This window comes from Ochotona curzoniae, unplaced genomic scaffold (assembly GCF_017591425.1).
Source record: "Ochotona curzoniae isolate NIBS_2020 unplaced genomic scaffold, NIBS_Ocur_1.0 scaffold_1037, whole genome shotgun sequence".
Classification (NCBI taxonomy): domain Eukaryota; kingdom Metazoa; phylum Chordata; class Mammalia; order Lagomorpha; family Ochotonidae; genus Ochotona; species Ochotona curzoniae.
In genome coordinates, this window is record NW_024467083.1 from 13,233,259 (window position 1) to 13,261,168 (window position 27,910).

Genomic DNA, 27,910 nt, shown 5'->3' on the forward strand with positions numbered 1-27,910 from the left:
AAAGCAGTAACACACTTTTTCAATTACGATTCTTATCTGTATGAATAACTGTTAGACTGAAACAAAAATTCTAGAAAAATTGAATTTTCTATATTATACAATTATATTCGGTGGAAGGAAAAACTGAAGAGAGGTTCTCTTAACTCACTTGGTAGCCCTTTACCCAATGACACCTGCAAGTATTGTAGAGGTGCTTACAGGAGTTACGTATGCTCACTGGCAATGATTGACGGAGGCAGGCATTGGGTGCGGTGGCAGTGACACTGCCTGCGAGATCTGCGTCCCTCTCTAGAGGGCACGGGTTCAGGTTTCACCTCTACTTCCTGCTATAGCAAACTCTACAAGGCTGAAGGGGATGCTTTAAGGTTCTGAGCCTTGGCCATCCATAAGGGAAACCAAGATTGAGTTTCAGATTCCTTGCTGTAACTTCATCCATATCTTCCATTGGGGCCATTTTGAAAGTGTAACATCAGACTTAATATCTTTCTGACTTTCAGAAATAGACTTAAAAAAAAAAAAACACCCACGGGCCCAGCACCATGGCCTAGTGGCTAAATTCCTTGCCTTGAACGCATTGGGATCGCATATGGGAGCACTGGTTCTAATCCCGGCAGCCCTGCTTCCCATCCAGCTCCCTGCCTGTTGCCTGGGAAGGCAGTCGAAGATGGCCCAAAGCCTTGGGATCCTGCACCCACGTGAGAGACCCAGAAGAGGCTCCTGGCTCCTGGCTTCGGATTGGCGCAGTGCTGGCCATTGTGATTACTTGGGGAGTGACTCATGCAACGGAAGATACTTCTGTCTCTCCTCCTCTCTGTATATATCTGACTTTGCAATAAAAATAAACCTTTAAAAAAATACCAATTGGAAGATTGGGAAGACAATATAGTTGAAAACATTGAGTGTGAATTCTTCTTTTTTTTTTTTTTTTTTCTTTAGAGTCCCTTTTTATTCCTCTAGTAGATTGTCAAGAATTCTTGGTAATTCAGCGTGTTTATGCCTAGGAATTAAGTAGCCTGTGGCAAGGGGGAAAAGGGGCAAAGCTTCCCCTTGTCTTCTTAAAGTTCCACGTCTTTTTTCCTCACTGAGCAACCCTTGGTAGCCTTATCAGATACATGGTAACTCCCAAGCTCTGAGCTGGCTGACTGCCTGAGACAATGCTAAATGTGTGGAAGACCTGAGTTTGGACCAGCCTGTCAAGGGAACCTTAACAATTGTTGGAGTGCTAATCTGAGGCTATGTGGGAAAGTCAGCCACCTGTGCAACTGCCCAGGGTCCTCAGGATCAATAACAACACCCTGCGAATCACATCACTGTGTTTCTATGACCTTTGCTTTCCCTTCCTTCTCCAAGCCCGTAAGATCTTTGTAAGGACGCATTGGAAGAAACCTAAGAAAATCAACTCTCTCAGTCACTCATCTACAACCTATGGTCCCCACTCGTAATCTTAAATCTTGTGCTTGTAAATCTTTCAGATCCTGCCATTCTGCCATGTTCTTGGAGAGTTGCTGCATGCTGTAACGTGACAGTATATGACATTTCAAACAGGACATCCAAATGCTTTTATTCCTTAGTGTTACTAAATAATTCTTTACTCTATTTTTGCTTATTATCCACTTCAATTCCAAATATGTTTTCACCCAGACAAAAAAATGCTTGGATGAAAATAATTTTAATCCACACAGCCAAAGGTAGCTTTTTCCCCCATTTACTTAATAAATCTAAATACAATTAAGATTTATGGTGAGAACAAATAATTTATTCCAACGGAACATGCCAATTTGTGACTTCTGATTAGAATTAACTTTGATGGCTAGCTCCATTATTTTGTAACAGTGGCAGAATTAATCCATCGGAATAGTGAAGACAGTAGAGCTTTCAGGTTTTCATCTGCACAAACTGCGGTGTGTGTGCTACGTTGCTGAGTCATTTGTTTAACGTTACATCCTTTAGGGTTTGGACATTAAATTACGTTTTCTATTTTAGATTTTCTTACTCAGTCCTACGGCTCCAACAGAAGCAAATAGTGCTGCTATCAATCACAAAAATAATCTTATCAACCAACATTCCACTTCTTCATGTACACTTACATAAAATCATGAAAAGAAAAAGCATGCACTTATATATTTTAATAAGTGTCAGCTGAATTCATTCCTTGATTATCTTAGCCTTGCACGTTGAAATATCAGTAGCTAAGCAGTTTTCCATGAACTGATGTGGCTGTGGAGATGGAAATTTTGAATCACAAGAATGAAATGACTTACAGTTTCTCCTCGCTGCCCAGGATGTCCTGGCAGGCCATCCTTCCCAGGTGGTCCCTGAAATCGCAAACATTAAACATCATATGTTCTAAATATATCTTGAGTAATTTTATAGTTTATATGCAAAAGATTGGCAGTTACCACGCTTTATTTGCCATAACATTTTATTTTTCTGTTGATTTTTTTTAATAAAGCGACATGTATACGTAATATGATTCTGTAGTTGTGAGCAAAACCAGGTAAAAATTGCAGAACTTTGTTCAGAACATTTTACATTTAATACATTCATTTCATATGTATATTATTTTGATCAAAACAGGCTTATATAGGCTTGTATCTTTACTTTTGCAAAAATATTAGCTCCTCAGTACCTCACAAACGAGTATTTTCCCCCGCTTGGATTTTCCTAATCAAATTTCCTGTGCCTGAAAACTTGAATAATAGAGTAGATAGTGCCCTCTAGCGGTGATATGAACTTATAACACACACCAAAATATTCAAACAAAAAATCTCTAGAAACAATAGCGTATTACGTTCAAACTGGTTGAAGTAAAGGAAATTGACCTGAGTTCAGGTTCTAGAAGTTATCAGGATCAATTTTTACTAAAAATTTGTGTTAAACATCCATTAAGAAACGTAAAATTTATTATATGCTGCATTTCCTGGATACAATGAAAATGAACCAGTTAGTTTATTTGAAGCAGTTTTGTCTACCCCGAGTGCTCCTTTCTAAGCAGATGAATGCATTTGTTTCCCAAATGTTGAAAACTGAATAACCTTAAATGATAGCTGCCTTTGCTTCGTACTCTAAAGTGTAATTTGTTGAAAAACAGAATATAGATATTATTTTGTTTAGCAATTAGAGCAATTCTCCTTAAGCAGGATCATGTCTGTCCATTTAATCAGTACGCTTTTCCAATGTAGGCATTTGTTACATCTCTAATACTTTTTGGAGACAAAATGTACGCATAATCAATGGCTTCCACCTTGTTGAAAAACGCGTATGAGAAATGAATAAAAACATCTGTGGAAAAATGGCAATTGTCCAATAAAATAAAAATTGTCCAATAGTTTTCTTTGACCATAAAAGTATATTACGCAGGAGATACAATTCTGAGTAACCCCTGCACAAATAAACACATGATAACGCTGAGGCTGCACTCATGACTGGGTTTTACGCTACCACATGATGATTTATGCATAACTTCAAATTCTTAGGTACATTATTATACTGTTATATTTGTAGTAATAAAACGAAACCATTCAATATTAAAATAATATTTCAAACTTATGACAAAAAGGTAAGAGATGGCCTCAACTACTGTGATTTAGATTGGCATTTCAAAATTAATAATTCATCAATTTGACTTGCATACACATTAATGTCTCGGTGGCACTATCTAGGTTAGTCTCAAAAAGCCATTGAGAAACTTTAGCAGGAATCAGAAGTATCTGGAGGGCTGTTAAAACTGAGTGCATCTCCCCAGAGTTCTGATTAGTGAGATTGCGTTTCTAACAATATCACTGCCATGCAGCTGTGGTAGCTGGAAGAGCGACTGCATTCTGAGTACCACTGCCCTAGACAAGTTTGTGAGCTCATTTTGGTGATCATCAGCAGAGTAGTTGGGAATGAAGAGTGGAGGGAAGAAGGGAAGTGGTAGGGAAGAAAATACAAAGGAAGAAAATAACCAAGTATCCTTAGAGTTCATGAATATTTAAGTATGTAAATAAAGTATCTCTACCTTGAAGAAGGAACATAACAAAGATATTCAAAAGAGTTCTACACAAATTGATAAAACAGATACAATTTCATGAATATAATCATCACATTATTCTAAAATATATTAAACTCACAAAAATAAGATAAACACAAGTAACATAAGTAGTAAGTATGCAACGTAAGTTGTATGTAAATTTTGCAAACGGTTTTGAAAAAAGGGCAAGATTCTATTTGCTGATGAAAGATGATAAAGGGATATTTTCACATACCAAAAGCACAATATCAGTAATACTTTAATGCAATCAATAATAATTATTGTAGTATAAGAGTGGTGAAGAGAATAATATGCATATACTCTAGTCTTCTCTGTATTTTTAAAGGATACTTACTTGGGGATTTTTAAATCTTACTCAGAAACAAGCATAATTTTACCAATCAAAAATATTTATTTCTCTAGTATTATTAACAGCAGTTTTACTTTATGGGCATTTTATCAATATATTCATCTAAGGATTATTTAGATGTAAGCTACAAACCTTAGTGAATAAAAAAGTGAAACTACAACACTTACAGGAGGGCCTTTTGGTCCAGGAAACCCAACTGGACCCTGAGGTCCTTGAGGGCCCTAAAAATAAAAAGTAATGGGAAAAATTAGCAATATACTTTAAAAGATACATCTTCATTGTTGATACATTTATTTCTACAAATAAAACACAGGGTAGCTTACAGCTTCCTCACTACAATAACTGAGCTATCGAAATACAACATGAAAATCAATGCTAATCTAAAAGACAGATATTTTTTATATGCTTCACTGCTCAAACTTGCACATCACATCAATTTCTTATTTCAAGAGCCACGTTTACAGTTCAGATGAAAAGCGAACAGAATATAGTTGTATGTGAAAGTCTTCTTTTTAAAAATTGTAATAATGCATACAAGCACGTACAAAAGGAAAATATTTCAAAGAGTTCAAAATCAAAATTGCTTTTAATATTGACTGCATAGATATAATGGCATTGAACAAAAAGTGAAGATGAGTCACTACATAAGCTTCCGGAAGCAACTCTCCCACGCAGGCACAGGGTCCCAAGGCATTGGGCCATCTTCTACTGCTTCCTCAGGCCATAGCAAGGAGCTGGGTGGAAGTGGAACAGCCAGGACACAAAACTGGCACCCATATGGGATTCCAGCACTTGCACGGTAAGGATTTAGCTATTGAGCCATTGTGTTGTGCTGACAACTCTGTTTAATCCAGTGCCCTGCTACTGTGACAGAGAAAGCACCAAAGTTTGAAAAAAGTGCCCAGACTCATGCCATCCACATAGATGGCCGTGATGGAGTTCCAAGCTCCTGCCTTAGGCATACTCCAAGACCTGCTGTTGAGGTCTATTGGGAATGAAACACTAATGGAAATTCTCTCGCTCTCTCTCTTCGTGCTTTTATCTTTTCCCTCTGTAACTATAACTTTTTCAAAAATAAATAGTTGAACATATTTTTTTTAAAATCAAGTTCATTGAAAGAGGCAACACTGGTGTCTGCATGTTTAACCCAACATATTTTAAATTTCACTACCTGAACTGTCTGAGAGAGAGGCATTGAGGAAGATTGTTGTAGCCACGTTTCTGTAATTCTTTGGCTATGTGCTGGGTATGTAACTACCATAGTTCATGGCACTTAAACTCTGAAAAATCACCGCATATTTGGGAGGATATGTCTTTATCTACTGTTTACAATATAGGAAATACCAGTGTTCTCTCAAAACAGAAGCTGAACCACAAGCAAGATTTAATGGAAATTAGACGTTTCTAGATTACTAGTAAAAGAAACAAAATGAAACCAAATCCCTTTGTTTTGATCTTCAGAATGTACTTGTCTTGTCACAGTGTTGTAACATTTAAAAGTAATCATGGTGGATCACACAGTGGTGCTTCAAATCAAAATATGGCATCATATAAAATACATTCATTTGTAAAGAAACGCAGTTGACCATGAAATTTTGGAATGCACAAACAAAGCAACTAAGGATATAAGTTTGTACTGCAATGACAGAACTTTTAGTTGTGCCATCATTTATTACATGGCTCTCTGCTTATTAATCCATCTGTCCTAATAAATTTAACTGTTCTTATTAAAAATTAATTTGGCCATGAAAAGTTTCAGGTCTGTGTGTTATTTATGAACTCAAAAGCAGAGGATCGATGGTGTTAACTGTGACACAGTTCACCGAGAGTGAGACGCATATGTTGGAAGCTTAATTTGACTAAACATGAGCCAATGGCTGAAAGCAACTAGATGTTTCTTCTTGAGTCTTATCTTCTCAAGTTTTATTCATTGCTCATTTCCCTTTGCTCCTTACCCTTTACTCACTGATTCTTACGGTTTACCATTTTAATTTACATGTCACAAGTTCTCCTTTATCTAAAATATCTACTAGAATTTCAAACAATAATATATGAATGCATTATGACTAAATAATGTAGGAGATACAAGATACTAAGATAATATTATTTTCTTTGAATATGGCACTTCAATATTTATAAACTTTATAAGAGGGTAGGGTTCAAAAATTTATGGCACAAAAATCTGTATTTTGCCAAAATACAAAAAATGACAGAAAGAATGCATGCTCATTTACATTTGGCCTCATTTTGTATCAGTTAGAAATGAAGTCACTAAGTAGCTATTCTGTTTTCTGGAAGGGATGTTTTATCGTTAATGGGAAGCATATTTTTTGTGGCTCAGTGGCAACAGGTAGTTTGATTTTTGACTAGCGAGATGTTGTTATGTACATATGTGTGTATCTAAGGACAAATGGACTAATACCATTGAAAATAAGATAAATGGTTAGAGAGGCAAGTGTATTTCAAGCATATTTCAAGTAAATAAGTCAATTCTGTCTTCTGCTTAACAGTGACATCCTCAGCTGACTACAGACATCAGTTCTCTCATTTCTGTGATAGAACTGGCTGCACATAAGTAACTAAATTTTTTTACTGAAAAGTGGTTGGATAAATTGAATCAAAATTCTCTTGGATCATTCTAGAATTTGTGGATACATTTTACATTTATTTAAAGTATTTTCAGATATAGGAATCATTTCCCAGAAATGTAAACACTTCCAAAATTCTTAATTTGCATTTTCTTTTATGCATCTGTAGATACATACTCTTTCGCCTGGAGGGCCAGGAGGGCCATCACCACCAGAAGTGCCCTGCAAAAAGTGAAAGGAGGAAAAATCAGCTAAAATGCATGCCCACAGCACCCATCTTCTGAAGGAGGAACTGGTAACAAAGTCAGAGTTGGACTATCAAGCACACCTTTGGTCCTGGTTTCCCAGTGGGGCCTCTTGCACCTCTTGAGCCTCGAGGACCCTGAAAATGGGAGAAAATGATGAAACTAATCTAGTGCCAAGCAAATCTCAAGAATATCAATTAAATATCAATTTAACAGTCTTGAAACTAGAAATCCAAATGAAAAAAATTTAATTATTTTCAATTAACATACTCACCGTTGGACCACGTTGACCCCGAGGACCTGGTTTTCCAGCTATTCCCTACCAAAGACAGTTCAAACAGTTTTATTATGTGGCAATCACCAATAAACCATAAATCTGGTGCTGAGAGACGAACACTCACTCAGGGGCGTTTGTGTTAGATAATTCAGAACCAAATACTTATAAGTCATACCCGTGCACCTTTCTCTCCATTGGCACCTGGGAACCCAGGAAATCCAGTTGAACCCTGCAACAATACATAATAATTGAATGCATTTAGTAAAGCTTGTAACCATAAAACAATTGCTTTGGAAAACATGTGATAAAATAAATAATATTTTAATGCAAAATAAATTTTTAAGTTGTCTTATATCCTCCATTCATATACTTAAAATAAACTTACAGTGACATCTGATGTCCTTGTAGCATTAAAGGCATAAATAAAATATATTTTAGTTTTCAATTTTAAATGTGGAAAAATACTGTCATTCATATATAATAGCATTTAAAGATTATATAAAATGATTTTTTACTTAAAATTTGATAGAATAACTAAATAAAAGTCTTTTTTCATGAGCATAAGTTAATATTAAAACAGGGATTTTTTCTTTGTTTTTACTGAATTTGTTATTACAATACTTTCTTCTTTCTGGTTGTATACTTATACACTTTTCTACTGGGTTCAAATCAAATCATATCAGATGGAAAATATTTCTCCACCTTCTCTATTTTATGTCCAGATACAGTTACAGGCAACTTTTGTAAGTTAAACAGCAATACATTAAAATTCTATGTGTGAATTGCAGATACAAATTCAAGACTTCAGTTTAGTGTTCAGCCTACTACATTGGCTACAACAGAGCTTCCTTGAGAATAGATTTGCCTTCTACAAAATTAGAGCACTAATAAACATTTTGAAGATCCTTTGAAATTTGGGAAATATGGGAATAAAAAAGTGAGGACATAAAGACACAATAGTTATAGACTAAGATGGAAAATTGAGTCATGTATTGTCACGGCACGTTTAACTGGGAGTCGTCCTTCTATTTGGGGTTAGAGATGCCTACGTAACATATCTTCACTTCCCAGTACTTGAAACTTACTAAAGAACTATATGACTGTAACAATATGGGAGAAATTTCCAAAGAAAATAGAGGGATTGGAAGGAATCCCTATATCTACAAAAACTTATCATGGAAAAAAATAGTGTTTAAAAAGACGTGTAAGTTGCCCTTCATACAATTTTTTTGAAAAAGTGATAGATATAGCTGGATATTATTAACTTACATGAACCCTTTAAAGTATAATAGACACATAAAAGCATTATTTCATATTGTTCTCCATTGCACCTATGCAGAAAAAGATATCCACAGAGGCAAAAATTACATAGGTGGAATAAATATAATGCCTAATTGAAAAAAAATCCATCATGTTGTCATGTGAAACTGACAATTATTTAAAGATTGAATTTTTAAATATATTTGAGAAAAAAGAAAAATAGAACAGAGAGTGAAAGAGAGAGAGAACATGCCCTCAGCTGCTGATAGATTTTCCAAATGTTCCAGCATCGCGTTCCAGATTCAGGGCCAGGGCTTTGGGCAGGAAGCAGCACTGCAGCTGGAATCCAAAACTGCTATTGACATCTCGCATGGGAGTGGCAGGAGCATATTTGTTTGGCCCACCACCGCTGCATCACAGATTTAGCAAGGGTAGGAAGCTACAAGTCATGAGCTTGAGTCAGGAAAAGAAGCAAAGAACTCCAGTATGGGATGCATGTATGTTAACTGCTAGGCTGTTAAAATTTATGCCTAAATTTTTATCTGCTCAGACCTCATCCGTTGTGACTGACAGGCTAGTTTTCATCATTAAATCAAGCAATGGAGGAGATAGGATTGCAATTCTTGTCCAGGTTGTTCCCTGTAAGGCACTAGAGACAGGACAGAGAGTTTGAAACATGCACTTTTCCTCTTTAGCATGCTCTAATACAATAATGCATAAAATGCCTTGCTAAGAGAAACAGAAATTGCCTACACTTCCTCATGACGGGAAACAAAGCAGAGCCTCTTTTGACTTAAATACAATCTTTACTTTTTTGAATCTATTTATTTGCATTGAACTGCCCATAAAGATAATGTATCAATAACATATACGTCCTGCATATAAAAATAATCTGGAATATGTTAAAATACTGATTGTCAATTCACAGTATATGGAAAACAAAGCAGATTCTGGCAATGGGATGCAAGAATGTGCCTTTTTAATATTCTCTCAATGTGCCATGGGCTTTGATGCTTCAAAAATCCTGGAAACTACCTTTAGAGAGTATACAGTTAGAATAACAAAATATAGAATGTTAGCGCTATACTGGAGGTAACTATGAAGCCCTATTCCCAATGTGAAGAAAGGCAGTCAGATTTGCCTATCTAATATGTAGGATGGATGCTATTAATTTGCATATGCGCCACAGGCACTCATAAAGAAGGTCAGGAAAATTGCAACCACAAGTAAAGCCTGCTAAGCTTCATTTTATGACCTGATTAGTATTATACTCTGATAACATCCTTACAGCTAACTCATGTTAGATCTAAGGAAAAACGCTGCCATGAGTAATGCTTACATGTACGTGCAATAAATTCTTACAAATTATATTTTGGAAGGGTTTTCAAAACCTCTTCTGTTTCTCTACAGGGAAACAGATAAAGCTGTATCGGGTAAAGTATTTGACTTGTTTGCACTAGAAACTTGAAAAGTGAAGACAATCCATTGTGAAAATAATTGGTTTCTATCATATTGTATTGAGAATAAATACTTATGAATTTCCCAATTAGAACACACAAATGTAAGTATTTGGCACAAAAGTTAAGACAGTATTTGGTATGCTAGGTCCACTCCCATTTGGCTTCTTATTGTTGTATATCCTGAGAGACAGAAGATAATGACTCAGACCCGGATTAAAATCCTACTTCTTTGTTAAGTTGGCTCAACTCCTGCTACGATAAGCCTTGAAAGAGTGACCCAATGAATAAGAGGTCTTCATGTTTGTTTCTCTCTATTGTTAAACCAGTCAAAAATGAAAATGCAAGATATTAATGTGTATAAATATTCCAATTAGATTATTCTTATGTACCAATGTTAAATATATCAACTTTCTTGTAAAGATCTTGCTCTGAGAATTGTAGACACACAATATCTAGTCCACCAGTTAAAGAGTGTGTGTATATATATATGCAAAATATATTTTAAATTAAAGAGAATATATACACATATACATATATACACATATATGGTGCTATTCTTTTTAATTTTTTCTATAATAAAGTATCATAAAAATACACAATTTCCATAGATAATAATGCTTGCATTTAAATGTGAACAAACCAAAAAATAAAAGGCCACAAATCAAAGGTTCATTTATGAAATGAGCTAAGACAGTAAATGTAAAACTTTCTAAATTGTATTAACTGTTGTTTGACATATAAAAATATCATACTTTAACATAGATTTGATTTTTTGATGTGTGTATCATTAAGCTTCATTAGGTAGTGACTGTACTATTAAAAATCATCATAGTTCACATTGCTTCTAAAAGATTGAATAAATTATATAATTGCAGTTCTTCAACTGCTTGAAATAGATTACCATGGGTTATATTACTAGTAAGAATCTGCATAAATTATTTAATAACATATTTAATTACTCCAAAGAGATTACCAACGGAATTTTACTACTGTGAAGATCTAAATCTATTCAAAATTCACTGGCTTTCTCAGGGAAATGTGACGCTCCTTTTGTTCAAAGTAACCATCACTTTTTTGTTGTTGTTTTTTAGCCAAGAATCCAAACAGCTATTTGACTGACAGCAAAACAAAACAGAATCAGCTAGCACCAAGGCTTAGCCCACTGATCCTCCACCAGCAGCACCAGCCTTCCATATGGAAGACTGCAAGAAGCTCCAGGCTCCTTGTTTGGAAATAACTCAGTTCTGGCTGTGGCACTCACTGTTTGGGGAAGTGAGCCAGTTGGTGGATGAGCTCTCTATCTCTATTTCCTTGTGTAACATTTTGCCTTTCAAGTAAAAATAAATGAATCTTAAAAGATATATATAGATAGATAGATATACACACACATATATATATATGTATGAATTACAAAGAAAAGCAATTTAAAAGTCAAAGACCAGAATTTCACACATTTAAATGAAAGAGTAAAGCAAAGGTTTTATTCCTTTGTGAAGAAACATTTCTTTTTAATCCTTTTGTGTGGCACTTATGATTCAAATAATGCTTATCACAAAGAGACAATTTAAAAAAACAGAAAAAGAGCAAAACTGTAGTTAAACCCCTAAGAATGTGTTATTCAAATAATACCATGACAGCCAGTTATGTTTTTAAATGAAAACAAAACACCACTACAATTGCAGTTCAACACAGTAAGTAAAGCAGATTCATGAGGTAAATTAAGGATGACTTAAGCTGTGGGTTTACATAACAAATGGCTTCTTTAACACAATATTTGTGAAAATGATTGAAATTTAAAACAAAGATAACTATACTGAAGCACCCTATTAGAGACAACATTGAAAGGTAAAAAATATTAATCAGTGTTCTGAATATAGCTAGAAATACTTAAGTGATGTTTCTATAACAACAGTTATATATTAACTTATTTAACCACTAAAGTAGTGATTGATAGACCAACAACAATATTGGAGTTTAATAAATATCCAGAGAAAAATAGTCACTATGAATAAACGTGCATTAAAAAAAAATCATATACATTAAGCTAAAATATATATCTCACATAGCAAAAAAGTAAGCAAATGGTATAATACATTCAGTGGTGACCTCCAAAAGATATATCATGTCCAACTCTTCAGAATCTAGGAAGTTACTGTACTTGGAAAGAAAACTGTGTTCACATGGGTTATTATATCACTGTTCATGAAATGATCCTGTTTCACTCAAATGGCTCCCCAGACCCTAGAAGAATATCCTTTCTTCTTGCCAGGCCATTTCTCGTAAAACACTGCAGCTGTCAATCTCCCATGCTCTCAGAGGCCCCTGAACCACAGGTTCTCATGCACCTTGTGGTTTTCTCTCATGGAACTAGGTTTTAAGGACTCATTTCTCTGAGTCTCAGTTTTTAAGGTAAATGGAGGAAATTATGTTAAGTGCTTTTTCAAAACATTGATAAGCTATCCAAATGAATCGCTTTACCTTTGGACCTTGTCTTCCTGGATATCCTGGTAACCCTGGAACTCCAAGTTTCCCCTAAAATTGAAAAAAAAAAAAAAAAAAACTAGTGAAAACACAAACGGTTTAGGTTTGGAGTTTCGATGATTTTTAACATTTTTCTTAGATTTTAGAACCAAATGTTACTGTATTCAAAACAAAATTTGCACATCTTAAGCCATACCTGGCTTTTGCTGTACATCCTCATTTGACTATGAAAATGCCTGCATTAGAGACATGGCTAGTTCTATACTGTTGCTTATTTTAACCTCTGTTGCATAACAGAACCTTTTTTGAAGCCAAAGACCCTCAGTCAAAGAGAATATTTTTATGAATTCTAGTGTATGACTAAGGCAAACTTCTAGGTTTTTCAACATTAAATATTACTGGGCCTGGTAACATGGCCCAATGGGTTAATTTTCCCCTTGCAAGTGCCTGGATCCCATATGGGAGCCAGTTCCACTGGGATTCAGCTCCCTGCATGTGGCCTGGGAAAGCAGATGGGGATGGCCGAAAGCCTTGGCACACTGCCCCCGTGTAGCAGACCTGGAATAAGTTCCTGGTTTTAGATTGGCTCACTCTAGCCATTGCAACCATTTGGGTGTGAACCAGAGATAGAATAGAATAATCAAAAGTAAATTTAGGTTTTATCATCCTGACTAGATAATTTTTAAAAATTATTTATTTTTTACTTTTGTTGGAAAAGTACATCTACGGAGAGAAGGAGAGACAGAGAGAAAAAAATATCTTATATCCACTAGATTCACTCTCCAAATAGATATAATGGACACAGTTCAATTGAACTAAAGTAAAAAAAAAAAAAAAAAAAAAAACAGGAGTCCACTGAGGCATCCACTGTGGATGCAGGGTCCTAAGGCTTTGGGCCATCCTCTACTGCTTTGCCAGGCCACAAGCAGTGAGGTGGATGGGAAGTGGAGCAGCTGGAACACAAACTGGCACCCATATGGGAAACCAGTGCTTGCAGGTGGAGAACTAGCTGATGGAGACACAGCACCAGCCCCTGTAAATCTTTTTTACAATGTTATTTTTCACAGTCTGAATATAAAGCGATTATAATTTTCTTAACTTTATTATTGGGCAATCTGTACTAAAGAAGTTCTGAAATAAAAGTTGAGAAAATTCTTGATTTTATTCAAACATCTGGGTAACTATATTATGTACTGAGAGACATCCAAAGAAATTATGGGTTTTTGTGAGTGCTAATTCATCCTAGTTGGTACTTGAATATAAAACTATTTTGTTCCAGTGCAATGAGGTTACTCTCAATCTGAAAGTCCTATAACAACTAAATTATAATGAAGTACAATGATGTGTTCAAATACTACAAGTTTTAAAACATAATTTCAAATAACAATTAGCCCTTTGAAACTTCTTTCTTAGAAAAGCATTAAAGAAAATAGAATGAAAGATAAATATAATATGTAAGTTCAATAAAAAGTATTTTTAGAATTTTATTATGCCATCTTATTAAATAAGTATGGAGACTTGCTTCATGGGTAATATTTATTTAATAAGTCTAAAAATTAGCGAGTATAAGTATTGTTATTTAACATGCATATTCACAAATAAGAATAGAAGCACACACAAATCTAAACCAGCAAATGCAATGTTAAAAGCTGAAAAGAACTCTATAAATAAAAGTACATGTTTTATTGGATGAAGCAAGGCAAGAAATTAAGAACATAGTTTATGACCCTGTTATTACAGATTGAACTAAAGAGGTGTCTATGTCATGATTAACACTGCATAGATAAAGCATTCGTCAGATGGAAAATGTGCAAACAAGGCTTAAGAAGCATATATATAATGATGTCCCTTCGGATATCTCAAGTTATCATATCCTGTTGTACACCATAGACTTCAAGGTTAATGAACTCCCCTAATTAAGAGCACAAAGCAACTTAGTTCCAGGTTAATTAATACACCAGAATATATACTATAATACATCTTAGAATTATTTAAAAGTAAACCCAGACAATAAATTGGTGTTTGCAATATGATGTTATGCAATTTCAATAAGTGACCAAACACAAAATTTGAAAGAGTAGTTTAGCCTTCTAATGCTTCAGAAAAGTTTAAGGGAATCTTTGTGCCTAACAGCTCAAATAACCTTACACTGATAGCATTTGGTCACTTTAACTGCAAGCTCCGAAACACCTCTTGAGCCTTTATTCTGTGTCATCTTTTCTTTCTGCCACCTTAACTCCATGAGATTTGTGTTCAATACATCAAACACAATATACTTTTTAAAAATATTGAATCTGTATAATAAATGTCATCCTGTAAAATTATAGCAGGCAACTATGATCTTAAATGATTGATAATGATATGAGAAAATGTATTTACCTGACTATATAATATATTTTCCTTATGGGATAGGATGGTAGGGCTCCTGGAAGATTACAATTCTTTTAAACAGCTTGGGATTCTGTTATCTTATAAAATGACAGAATGACCATGTAGACAATGTGGATCATGTACAAAAAAAAGAAAATCACTCAAATTGCATAGCTAGAAAATAATTTCTATTTATATTTTGCTTCAGTGTGCATAGTGGGATGCTTTCCCATGAACACCTTAACTTCTTAAATGTTCATTTCATGGCACATTTTTAAAAACTTACCACTTCACTAAATAGTCTATGAGTACACAATTTTAATGTTACTAATTATTATACTAAATGGAAATGTAATCATTGCATATATTTTTACTATATAGTATATTTCTATTTTATATAAATTTTATATTTATACAAATTATATTTATTTGAATTTTTTATTATGTATATATAAATTAGTATTTCTCTAGAAATGTTCTAAAATACTGGTACCTCTGTTATCCCTTAGGTTAAAAAAATCTTGAAGTTTGGGTATGAACTTAAGTCTATTTTTTAAAATGCTTCTGTGAAAATATGCATGTATATGAAAAAAAAGAAATATGCATTTTGGTGTACAAAACTGTTTTTCATGGTTCAAAACAATATGTGAAAATTTTTTCATTGATTCTTTCATCTTTGAATCACAGAGTCTACATTTCCAAAGAGGAACAGAGAGAGAGAGCGAGAGGACGAGTGAAGAAAGATACCTGTGACCATCTTATGAAACATCTCCGTAATCTATTCATATGCTTGAAATTTAGCACAAATCTCTACACCAATGAAAAGCATTTTCAAAGACAATGACGTGGCACCTGCAGGAGCACCCACAGGTTCAAATCTGGATACTGACCTTCTCTCCTGCTTGACCAGCAGGGCCTGGGTCACCAGTTGGACCTGCTCGACCCTTGGGCCCTTCTGGACCATCTTCTCCTCTTGGGCCTATTTGACCTACTTCTCCCTGAAATACAGAAAACAGACATTCTTGTAGTGTCAAATATTGGTGAGATCAGAAGACAGAGAGTACTTTCTTTCTATCATCAAATTTCTCAAATCCTGCTTGTTCTGTTTAGTATTGCTATGACCAAGAGTTTTGAAAGTTTTTGACTTAAGATCACTCTCTTATTGAATAAAAAAACAAGATGTACTTGTACATAGTACAACTACCGGAGACTTAATCCCCTCATGATATTGAATTGTTTTTGGCATATCTTCATTGGGAAGAAAGAGAGGAAAAAAAAAAAGAAAGAAAAAAGGATCGGGGCAGGAAAAAGAGAAAGAGGAAGGGAAACAAAAGAAAGCCACATAGAAGCTTAAAAATAACATTCATAACACAAGAAGAATATCTTCATCTGGAATTAGCTTTCCATCACTGGAAAATGTTATGGATGTTATTGTCTCACATCCTAGACAAGGGCTTCATATTTGGTATTATTTATCATATGGATATTCTCAATAAGGCATTTTATTTCAGGTAATTCATATTTTATTTTAGGTAACTCATAACTGTGTGTTTTCTAGAACTCAGTACAAAAAATTACTATTCTTATACACTAAACTTATACCACACAGTAATAGTTAAAGAAGTATGAACATGTAGTTTCCAGGCAGCAAAGCAGTTCCTCTGCATATAAAAATGTTGAAAATAAATCCATCATGTAAGTTCTTTTTAGTAATTTTATCACAGTTTTATAAAACTAAGCCTAAAACAAGAGTATTCACTCATGTATATATACATATCCACATATGAGCCATCTTCAAAAAATTCATTGAAAATGAATTTACTGAAAAATCTGAAAAGATTTTTAAAAGCATTTTGCACAAAAAATAAAATTTATTCATATTTTAATCTTTTAGTTCAATTTCCTATGAACTTTATTGGAATCCACAGTGTATGTGCCCAGACACTTGCGTGAATTATACATGGCAAAGGCATTTAACATTTTAAAAGCAATCAATATATAATAATACAAGCATGAAAAAAAAAACTTGTCAGCAAACGATAATATAGTAAACACAACTTTCAAATATTTTAGTTAGCCCATGCTTTGTATAGTCCAAAGTAAGCAAAGAATATAAACTTTTCTGTTAGATAAAATAAATCTCATTGGAAAGTTTGATTTACTTACTCTATCACCCTTTAGACCCATATCACCTTTGAATCCTGGAAAACCATCTTCGCCCTGAACAGATGAGGAATAAAATAGTTCATTCAATCATTGAAAAGAATCTAAAATACAGTTATACAAAGGGAGTTGAGACAGTTATCTGAGTATAAGTTGTACCTACTTATATAAGTTGTATATACTTAAAAATAGTTGTGAAATCTCCTTCCCTCTATTCCACTTCTGGCCATGTAACTTCATTCCAAATATTCCTATCTTCCCAAAATTAATGCTTATAAAAATACCCTAAAGATTTTCCTGCAGATATGTCCACAAAATCTATACCATCTTCTGAAATAATCAGTGATACTCCTAATATATATCTTACATTATTTAAACAAAAGTAAATATTGAAATAATTATTTTTATTTGCAATTGTAAGAGTCTTAAATGACAAAATAAAATGTTTTAATCCATCATTTGCTGATATATGCGTCAACTTTTATATCATAAAAGATATAAGGTGACTCAGATAAGGTTCTTCAAGCTTAACTTTTGCTCCATATTACAGTCAATTTGTCAGATGAATAATAAGCAAAAAGTGACAGTAATGTGCAGATTATTAATTGTGATGGCACATGGGAGGAGGTGCAGCACTGACACCTCAGTGCCCCTCAATAAAGTCAGCAGACAATTAGAGCAAGGACACATTCCTGCCACTTTTGCTGATATTTGAATTTTTAAGAAGTAAACTTTATGAACACATGTACTACCTCTTCACTGTAACAAAATGCCTGTAAGTAATATTTATTCCTGTATTCAACAACAATAATTGAACAACTGAACAATTATTCAGCAAAAGTACTAGGGAGTGTTTTGATTTTTCATTTATTGTTTTACCAATAAAAATGGAAACCAGAACATTTGCAGTGACTGTGCAATCCAGGAAGTCAACTGATATTTTTAAAAGGGAAAGTCATGAGGTAGCGACAATCATGTTGGTCACGCTGAAGCAGAAGTTTCTGATACAGAGTTTGATGGGGAATTTGGAGTATGGATTGATATTGGGAAGTAGATACTACTTGAAGGGAGATACTATTTAAGACTGGGAAGTTTAGCAAAGCTAGTAAGGACAAAGGTTTACTCTCCCAGAGGCTGACACCAAAACAAAATCATACACACACACACACACACACACACACACACACACAAACACACACACACGCCATCATTTTCCACTTTACGCCTTTCTCTCTACGCCTTTCTCAGTTCTTCATTCTTTCATCCTGATTCTCCCTTACCATCTGTGTGTAAGACCCTAAGATTCAATCGAGAAACTGATTATTAATAATAGCTCCATTCATAACACATCTGCACATCCAGGCCCTTCTGTGTCCATCTTATGGTTGCAATTTCCCAGTCAGTTCACAAAACTGCCACGAAGTTTGTCCTGCTTTCAGTCTTTTCCATTATGATATTAGCTTTTCAATTCTATGTGATCTCCCTGAATGTTTATTTGGAAAACAATATGCCTTCCTCACTTGACAAGTAATCAATCACTTATCTCTCACTAGCGTGGAGAAGATGCACATTCCCTAAACTTCTGAGTCTCCAGAGTCTAAAGCATTTTTTATCTTTTACAGCTACAATGTTCAATAGCCACTTGGTCAATGAAGCTCCGTGAGTCACTCATGTTTCAGTATGAATTTGACAATTTGTGTTGAGCATCCAGAAAACACACAATGCCAGGTCGTTTCGGATTCATGAAACCTAGACTTGGAAAAGAGGATCCAAACTGTTACCTTGTAAGACTTAACAAAGTCTACAGGTGACTTAAGGAACTTCTTGGGATCCCTGAATTCCATATGTGTGTGCTTGCCTAAAGTCGCAACTACTCCACTTTTCATTTGGCTGCATGCTAATGCACATTCTGGGAGCTGGCAGATGATGAACCAAGCGTTTATGTCTCTCTCTCTTATGTGGGAGACAGCCTGCATTCCAGGCTCCAGCATCGTCTAACAGTGGCTATGACAGGCAGGTGCAGTGTGAGCTAGCAGACAATGGCTCTCTCTCCATTTCCCTTCACCTGAGTCCGATTTTCAAATACAAAGCAAAATAAGATCACTTCACCTGCCCCAATGAATTAAAAAATGTAGTTTAAAGAATTGTAACATGCATGGCTAGGTTTTTTTCTTGAAGGAAAAAAAAATGATGTTTTTAATATTTTAGTTGTAAAGTGGCTCTGTAAAGATAGAAGTTTCTCTGAAAAATACCTGGACAAGAGCCGAAAAACACCATTTCAATGTTTAGTTTTTGTCTTTATTATCTTATACCACAGAAAAGCAATTACAGGCTTGCCAAATTCAAAGAATATAGCATGAATCTAAGAATCAGTAAATGTTTCGGGAGTGTTTCAAGCAATCACTTATTTTTTTATTTAAAAACATTTTTTTTAAAAAGAAGATCTCTTAAGGAAAAATAAAACAGAGTTAGAAGAAAGGGAACTGAATTCACTTGTGTTGCTCAGTTGATTTGGCTGTGTTGCTTTATGCTTAAAGAGACAAGCAGGAGTAAAAAATACAGAAGAATTTTTATGTCAGTTGATACTAACCTGGTATCACATCTTAGCAATACCACAATATGCTAAAAATAAATAACAGTTACAGCTTCCTTTCTCTATTAGGAGATACCAGTGATTAGCTCATATAATTCTTGGGAAAGCAGAATTAATAACATCTATTTAAAATACATCAGAGAGAAAGAGATAGAAAGATCAGGAGGTAACAAATTATATTTTACCTTTTCACCTTTAGATCCCTTCAGACCTCTGACACCATCTGCACCCTATGGAATAAATTAGAAATATTTAATAACTATAATAATTCATATTGAATTAAACAATATGAAACAATTTGATATTCACCTTTACACCTCGGGGACCAGGATAGCCAATAGGACCTTGTGGACCAGGAGGACCCTGAAAAAAAAATCATAGTACTTAAAATAAAATAATTTTTTCTGAATAAACTTCAAGACAATGGTATTATTCTCCTATTAATATTTGGTAAATATTCTTTGCATGGTTTCTCATTTTTTTAGTCATATTATTGATCAAACTTGTAACACTGTGTAATCATACTAAAAATAATAGACATAAATGGGTTAAATTGATAGCATTAAAAATATATGAAATAATATTAGCAGTTAGATAATCAGCAGCTAACATGTTCAACCGAAGTCATTGAGCTCACTGTCTACAATACAAAATCATAGATTGAAAAATTGGAATAATACTAATACAAAACATACCAATTTATAGTATGTATCATTAAGAAAATTATAGCCTGCTTTAGTAATTAAATATTATCAGAAATTAATAAAGATAAAATTGCAGTTACACAGTTAAATAATATTCCATTATTCTTGCCCAGTTCATGAACACAATTCACAGAAATTTGGTTCACATATATTACATACGTAAATCTTGGATCTATTCCTGTCTTCTAATTTTTCAAAAAAATTCCATTTAATAAAGTTGCTGATATAAAAATTAAAAATTGTCTATCAAAGGCAGATACATTCATGATATGGAAAAAATCTTCAGAGATATGTTTACATTTCAATATTAGAAAAATGTATTTAGGAAATAAAAAGATATTAGCAGCTAATGAGGAAACACTGACACTCTTTCTATAGTAGTCATAGTAAAAAACAGATTATAAAGATGACCAATAAAGACTTTTTCCTTTACTTGGAGATGAGTTGAGTATGGAGTTTCAGTGGACACTTACCAGGGCTCCCTTTTCTCCAGACTGGCCTTCTTTTCCAGGATGGCCCTATGTTTAACAAATACATGCATATTAGTAAGCTGCAGTGTTAGTGGGAGTTGATGCTACTGTGACATTCCTTGTGTCATAAAACCTACTGAGCTCTCATCTTTCTTCAAAATGCTTGAATGTGATTCAATATTATGAAAATTAGAAACTGATATTGAGAAGGAAATAGAATTAGCTTATCTGTTGTAAGTTACATCAAATACATAATTCACTTGAAAGAGCTTGGAATAAAGCATGCAAAGTGCCAGATGTTCATAAGGAAAACATACCCAGTCTCAAATAGAGTTATATAGAAAAGCATAAAGATATTTGTATGTTCCATATTGATCAAACAATTGCACACACATCTTTAAAAACAAAGCATATGATTTGGGTATCTGAAAATATAGCAAATTAGAACTATCAGTAACAGTAGCTATTGACATTCCATAACGTTAATTACACAACTACAACGCAGTCCAACTCATTTAAGAATGAGAAGGCATAAAGCCTAACTCTCAAAAATTAGAGTTAATAAAGTGGGAAAGTCTAATAAACTTCCAAAAGTACCAGCTGTAGTTATTATTCATTACTTCGTTAAGGTAAATATTAAATATTACTGCGTTTTCAAAGAACCAGAAAATTCCAGAAAAGTAAAGAAAATTTGTGGTCCCAGCATGGTAACCCCCTAGCCTAGTGGCTAAACCCCTAGCCTTGCATGTGCCAGATTCCCACACGGGTGGCGGTTTGTGTCCCAGTGGCCCCCTTCCCACACAGCTCACTGCTTGTGGCCTGGGAAAGCAGTAGAGGACGGCCCAAAGCATTGGGACCCTGCACCCGTGTGGGAGACCCAGAAAGAAGCTCCTGGTTTCGGATCAGTTCAGCTCCAGCCATTGTGGCAGCTTGGGGAGTGAAATCAATGGACAGAAGATTTTTCTCTCTGTCTCTCCTACTCTCTCTATATCTGACTTTCCAATAAAAATAAATAAATCTTTAAAAAAAGAGAATATTCATGGAAAAAATACCTGAAAATAGCTATGAATTCTAAAGAGTTTTACTTAGACTTTTAAAAACATTTATCTTGAATTAGAAAAAGAGTGTGGAGAATCAGTTTCTGTGATAATAAATGGGCATAAAGAAAGTTATAAGTAATAGAAAATTCAGAGCACCCACAGACGTAAGGGAGTGGACCTGTTTCCCTGGCATGGAATGGTTCAAAGAAATAGGAAAATCTGAGATGCCAGGGAGGGTCTGTCCCAGTGTGCCAGATTGAGTTCATGCAAAGGCCACGAGGAGCTCATTAAAAATGTTTCAATATGATTGTGACATGATAAAATCAACGCTGAGCTCTAAAGCGATTACTGGCATAATTACTGACTTAATTTAGTTTTATTACTGACTTCATATAATTATTACTAAAACACAGGTAGCATCTATTTTTGAAGGTTACATACAGACATTTTAATGATCAGGTAAGCATTACTTACAGGAGGCCCATCAGCCCCAGGAAGTCCTGCAAGTCCTGGCTTTCCTTGGGGTCCCTAATCAGAGAAAGAGAGCACTTTATTTTAAAATAAATGAACTGATGATGAAAACCTCTGAATTTGTATGAGGGCTATAACACTGATAAAGTTATTCATTTACATCCTTGCTCTCATCTGTAAAAGTAAAACACACTGCAGTAACGTTTAACATATCAGGTGTAAAAAATAGTAAGTAAAGGTAATGAAAACAAAATTTAACAGATATCATAAACATGACTAAACTTGCTTATATATATGAAGCTTGACAATCCTAAATGTGTTATGTTTTAAAAAAATTATAAAATAATCTTGCATAGTAAAATCAAATTAGAGAGTAGAGAATAAAAATGGAATTGAAATATGTCAGAAATCTATTGCTATACAGTGAAGATGTTAATATTGAATATTTCAATTGCTAAGTGAATTAATACATAGGTAACACAACTAATACCTAGGTAATACAACAAGTAACACAAAAATACATTAAAGTTCTTGGAGGATAAAAGGCATGGTTTTATATTGTGTTTAAATATTAAATAAACAAAACATAAGTCATAGTTGTAAAATAGAAATTTTAAACTAGAATAAATAAAACATAGTATCTCAAAATGCAAAATAACTGACAAATTAGAGAGGACATATTGACTACTCATTTCTGAAGTTACAACAGAGAATATCACACTTGGAATCCATTTCAATGGCAGCTGTGAAATTTTATCATTTGTATTTAAAAATTGTATTTAAGAATGATATGAGTGAATTCTCCCCACATTCGGTTCTCATGCTTTAATCACAAATTATTCTTTTATGTTTTGTTCCATATCTTGCTGAAACAGAAAGCAGACCCTTATGACTGCCTAAAGTCATCAACTCGAATTTGTTCACAAGGTATTATTGAAACAAAAGAATAACTTACTTTTTCACCTGGTGGACCAATTGGACCTTGCGGACCAGGAAGACCCTATTTTAAAAGAATGTGTTTCGTAAGTCAGGAGTCATAAAAACACATTTCTAAAGCAGCAAAGCATCAGTCCTCTATTACATATAAAATGATTTTTGCAAATTTGCACTTACATTGCACATACTACCCAGGGAATATTGGAGCAAGATAAGGAATGTGACACTGACTTTTGCTAGGTGATCCTTAGGTCAGCTTATTCAGATCCCCTCTACATGTGTACTTATTCATCCTGGCATTCCATCAATGCTCAATAACTCATCTTTCCCTTGGAAGCAAGGGATCTAGATGACGGCTCAGATTAAAAAGAAGAAATATTTTTCTGTATTCTTGTGTTAAATACGTTTAGATGCCATGCAAATATATTTTTGAAGATTTTCCTGTGAAACAATGCTATCGTACTGAATTATCTCTAAGTAACCACAATGGCTTCAACTTACTTCAGGACCTGGATTTCCTTGTTGACCTGGAGGTCCCGGCTCCCCCTGGGGACCCTGAAATAGAAAAATGCTAAGTTTTAGGAAGGATCTTTTGCAAATAGGAATTTGTTTTTTCTTCAACAAAACTACTCCCCTCCCCAAAATAAACTACTCCCCATATCTGTTTTTCCTCAAGAAAATATGGGAAGAATGTTAATAGAATTTAGCCCAGTTTAAGCTAAATATTGTAAGCTATTTATTTCTTTAGATGTAACAACAAATAATGGTTTGTCCATGTTCAGATTGCAGAAATGATCTTTTTAGATGTGTGCTACATACCATGTTTCCTTTTGGTCCTGGGGGGCCATCTACACCTGCAATACCCTTAAAGGAAAAGAAAAAAAATATATATATATATATATGTACAATGCTTAGAAATTTAAATACTGAACTTGAAAATAAAGTCCTTTGTGTAAACATTTCAGCCAGTAGCCTAAAGCAACTAAAAATCATACTAATGGCAGAGGAAACAAAGATCCAATGAAGACACTACGCTCTTCTATAAGACCATGTGAGGGAGAGTATTACAACGTTCTTTATAGCCTACTGAGACTATGTTATGAAAACAGTAAGAAAAACAAACCACAAGGAAGCAAGAGGAGAAATGATGGAGAGGGTAATAGTTTAAATTGTTAGTATCACTAGGTCATAGCTGTAAGAAAACAATTGACTCTTGTATGTCTACTGAGTTTTCCTTGCCTCCTTTGCTAGAGTTTGGCAATGAGCTATCCTTACAAAACCCACCACGTGTCAACCAACGCTTACAGGCTGCCCCGGAGGTCCTGGAGTTCCTCTGGGTCCTAGTAAACCTCTTGGACCCTAGAAGGGGCATAAATAAAGAACCGATTAAACACATACATTTTTAAATGCCTTCCAAATATATTTTGTCAAAAGAAATTCAAGGAAAAAATGCATTTCCCAACACGTTGGAAGTGATGTTTAAAGCACCAGTTTAATAAAACAAAAACATCCACTCTTCATAGTGATTCAACATAAGAACAGATAACAGTGAGTCTTTGATAAGACTCCCTTACGTATCTTTGATCATAACCAGAATTTAAAAAACATCAAGAGGTCAAAGGCCAATATATATGTGGTCATTTTAGATTTGAATGACATCACTAAATTATATTATGTACATAGATCATATAAGTAGAATGGTGCTTAGCATAGCTACATAAATGAGCCAATGGACAACTTAGTATGCGGACTCATATAAACGATTTTCTTGAAAGAAAGTTTCTTAAATTGCTGCTTTTAAATTTTTGTCATCTTTTTCTTCATCCATGTTTCCACTTGCTAATGCACTTCTTCTTCATTCTTAGATAATGAACACAATAATTTACTGCCTCTCCTATTGTTCGTAGCTGAAATAACAGATTAACACAGAAGATTAAAACTGAAGTTAGGAGGAAAAGTTCTAATCTAAGTTTTTCTACTAGCTTTGAGAAAGCATTTCCAAACCACTTTCCTCACTTCTTATGTTCAGTGGAGAAAATGTTACTAACATCATATCCCAGTATACACTGTGGGTCTCATTCTTTAATTTGATCTGATAGCAAAACTCATTTGTCCTATTGATAAGCTGTTTTCAACTTAGAAACAATAAGCAAAACAAAGAATCACCAACAAAATTAAATAAAGTTTTGCACAAGCAAAAATGTGACATTGTACTTTAATCTCAATATTTTAAGATTTTGTTATGTCCGAATAGTGAAGGGCTCCCTCACTATATGTATATACATACATATAGATATATGAGCATATATATATATGAATGACCTGATTAATCAGAAATGAGACACATCAATATTAACTTGAGTATATTATTGTTTATATATATATATATATATACCTAGTCATCATTTTTCAAAAACAAAACAAAAAAAATGTGCTTACAGCTTCACCTGGAAGGCCCCTTGGCCCTATTTCTCCATCTTCTCCCTGTCAAGGACAACATGTATTTAGACAATGAATTATTACAACAAAATATTCTCATGCTTTATTTTAAATTCAAATGTAAAATCAAAAGAAATATTAACATACTCTCATTCCATCATCACCAGGAGGACCAGGTGGGCCCTGTGGACCTCTTTCACCCTATTAAATAAATATAAATGCGGTTAGCAGAATATTTAAAAGTCACCCAGCTAGCCATCTTAGCCAAAGATTATGACAATTAGTAGGAAAACATATCCATTAAACATTCCACAGATAAATCACATTATTGTAGCTTTAACCAGATTAATGCTATAGTTAACCAGGAAAAAAATTGTACTTTCTAATACAAGTGATGAACACAATATCTAAAATACCTAAAAAAATATATTGAAAAACAAAGTATTACTTAGCTAAATTTTTAGCCATGGTTAAGCATTGATGATATCAATTTAATTTTTTACTAACAATTTTTTTGTCTAATAATTTTATTAAAGCAGCACAATTCAAGGAAATGAAGAATTTTGTTTGAAACAAAATCATATATTTTTCTCAACAAATATGAGGTTTAAACTAGATGTTTTGCTATACCTTCATAGAGATGTTTCTCTGTGTCTCTCTCTCTCTGTCTCTCTCTTTCTCTCTTTCTCTCTCTTTCTCTCTTTAATTTCCTCTCCAATTTGCCTGAAGATGGACTTACTTTTTTAACCTTTTGTACAGAATGATGCCAAAATGCAAAGCTGACTTATTCAGAGGCCATTTCTTTGCTTAATTCCCCACTAAAATTATTTACTGGGTTTATTTTTATATATATTGGTTTGTTTATGCTTAGTAACTTATAAGCTGTTTTTCAGCTCTTTACAAATAGCTACTGTGTAAATAAACAAATGTTGTTACACTAATGCAATGTCTATAGATGTCATCTGAGCATAAGTTCAAGCAATTATCAAAAATTTAGAGCTAAAATTTAGTCTCCACAATTGCTCATGATAAATGTGATCATTGTCATCTGTACAACCATTAACATGTGCCTTCAGTTTGTTTGCATACAATGGGTATTTTGATATCTGAAGCACTAAAGAACACACATTGTCATCACATACATGACTTCCTAATTTTCACCAATATCTATTACATGTAATAACAAATATCTACATAAATTGTCTCCTTCCAGTTTTCTAATGTGTATCAGCTTTAGAATATGACATGAAATTTCATTCTTTCCTGATAAAAAGTAATAATGTATCTTACCCTATGACCTTTATCACCTGGAAGTCCTGGAAGTCCATCGAAGCCACGATCGCCCTGGAAAGCCATAATTGTGATCATCAGATCCCAGTCTAGGTGCACACTGTAACTACACAGATTCTTTTGTATTTGGTACTTTTATTGTGAAATACAATGTTTTTCTAGGATGAACTGACCTACAAATCTAAGCACACAAACATATGAACTCCTGACCTTTGCTCCGGGTTCCCCTGGCATTCCTCTTCCTCCATCTGCTCCTGGACGGCCCTGATAATCACAACAGCATAATTTGTCAAAAAAGAAAAAAAACCCACAAGATCAGGATTCATTTAAAGAAATGAAGTAAAAGAGAGAGAGGAAGGAAGAAGGGAGGGAGGAGAAAGAATGAAGGAAAGAGATAGAAAAGAAAAAGAAAGAAGGAAAGAAAGAAAGAAAAAGAAAGAAAGAAAGAAAGAAAGAAAAAGAAAGGAAGGAAGGAAGAGAGAGAGAGGAAGGAAGGAAGAGAGAGAGAGGCGGGGGAGGGAGGGAAGAAGGAAGGAAGAAAGAAAGAGGGACTCTAACAGAAACCACAGTATAGGAAAATGCAGCAACTTGGGACAATTAAGCTTTGAAGTACTCAGTAAAAATAAGCATACCCTTTTTCCAGGTTTCCCAGTTGGACCAGGGGGACCTTGGACACCGCGAGGTCCCTAGATAGAGACAACATAATTAAATAATATCACAAATATTGAACAATAAACTGCA

At 34.2% G+C, this 27,910-nt stretch overlaps 1 protein-coding gene across 4 annotated transcripts in view; it reads right to left on the bottom strand.

Annotated features, from left to right (window-relative positions):
* COL11A1 (collagen type XI alpha 1 chain) overlaps window positions 1-27,910 on the bottom strand; it is a 171,708-nt gene that overhangs the window by 73,284 nt on the left and 70,514 nt on the right. For all 4 annotated transcript variants that reach the window (XM_040998298.1, XM_040998296.1, XM_040998299.1 and 1 more), the window contains 22 exons: window positions 27,802-27,855; window positions 27,380-27,433; window positions 27,170-27,223; window positions 26,027-26,080; window positions 25,880-25,924; window positions 24,746-24,799; window positions 24,260-24,304; window positions 23,942-23,995; window positions 23,460-23,504; window positions 22,508-22,561; window positions 20,997-21,041; window positions 20,129-20,182; window positions 20,005-20,049; window positions 17,230-17,283; window positions 15,954-16,061; window positions 12,691-12,744; window positions 7,668-7,721; window positions 7,490-7,534; window positions 7,299-7,352; window positions 7,148-7,192; window positions 4,550-4,603; window positions 2,262-2,315 (listed from right to left, as the gene is read on the bottom strand). In XM_040998298.1, the coding sequence (XP_040854232.1) occupies window positions 2,262-2,315; window positions 4,550-4,603; window positions 7,148-7,192; window positions 7,299-7,352; window positions 7,490-7,534; window positions 7,668-7,721; window positions 12,691-12,744; window positions 15,954-16,061; window positions 17,230-17,283; window positions 20,005-20,049; window positions 20,129-20,182; window positions 20,997-21,041; window positions 22,508-22,561; window positions 23,460-23,504; window positions 23,942-23,995; window positions 24,260-24,304; window positions 24,746-24,799; window positions 25,880-25,924; window positions 26,027-26,080; window positions 27,170-27,223; window positions 27,380-27,433; window positions 27,802-27,855 (1,179 nt within the window). The remainder of the gene's footprint in view (window positions 1-2,261; window positions 2,316-4,549; window positions 4,604-7,147; window positions 7,193-7,298; window positions 7,353-7,489; window positions 7,535-7,667; window positions 7,722-12,690; window positions 12,745-15,953; window positions 16,062-17,229; window positions 17,284-20,004; window positions 20,050-20,128; window positions 20,183-20,996; window positions 21,042-22,507; window positions 22,562-23,459; window positions 23,505-23,941; window positions 23,996-24,259; window positions 24,305-24,745; window positions 24,800-25,879; window positions 25,925-26,026; window positions 26,081-27,169; window positions 27,224-27,379; window positions 27,434-27,801; window positions 27,856-27,910) is intronic.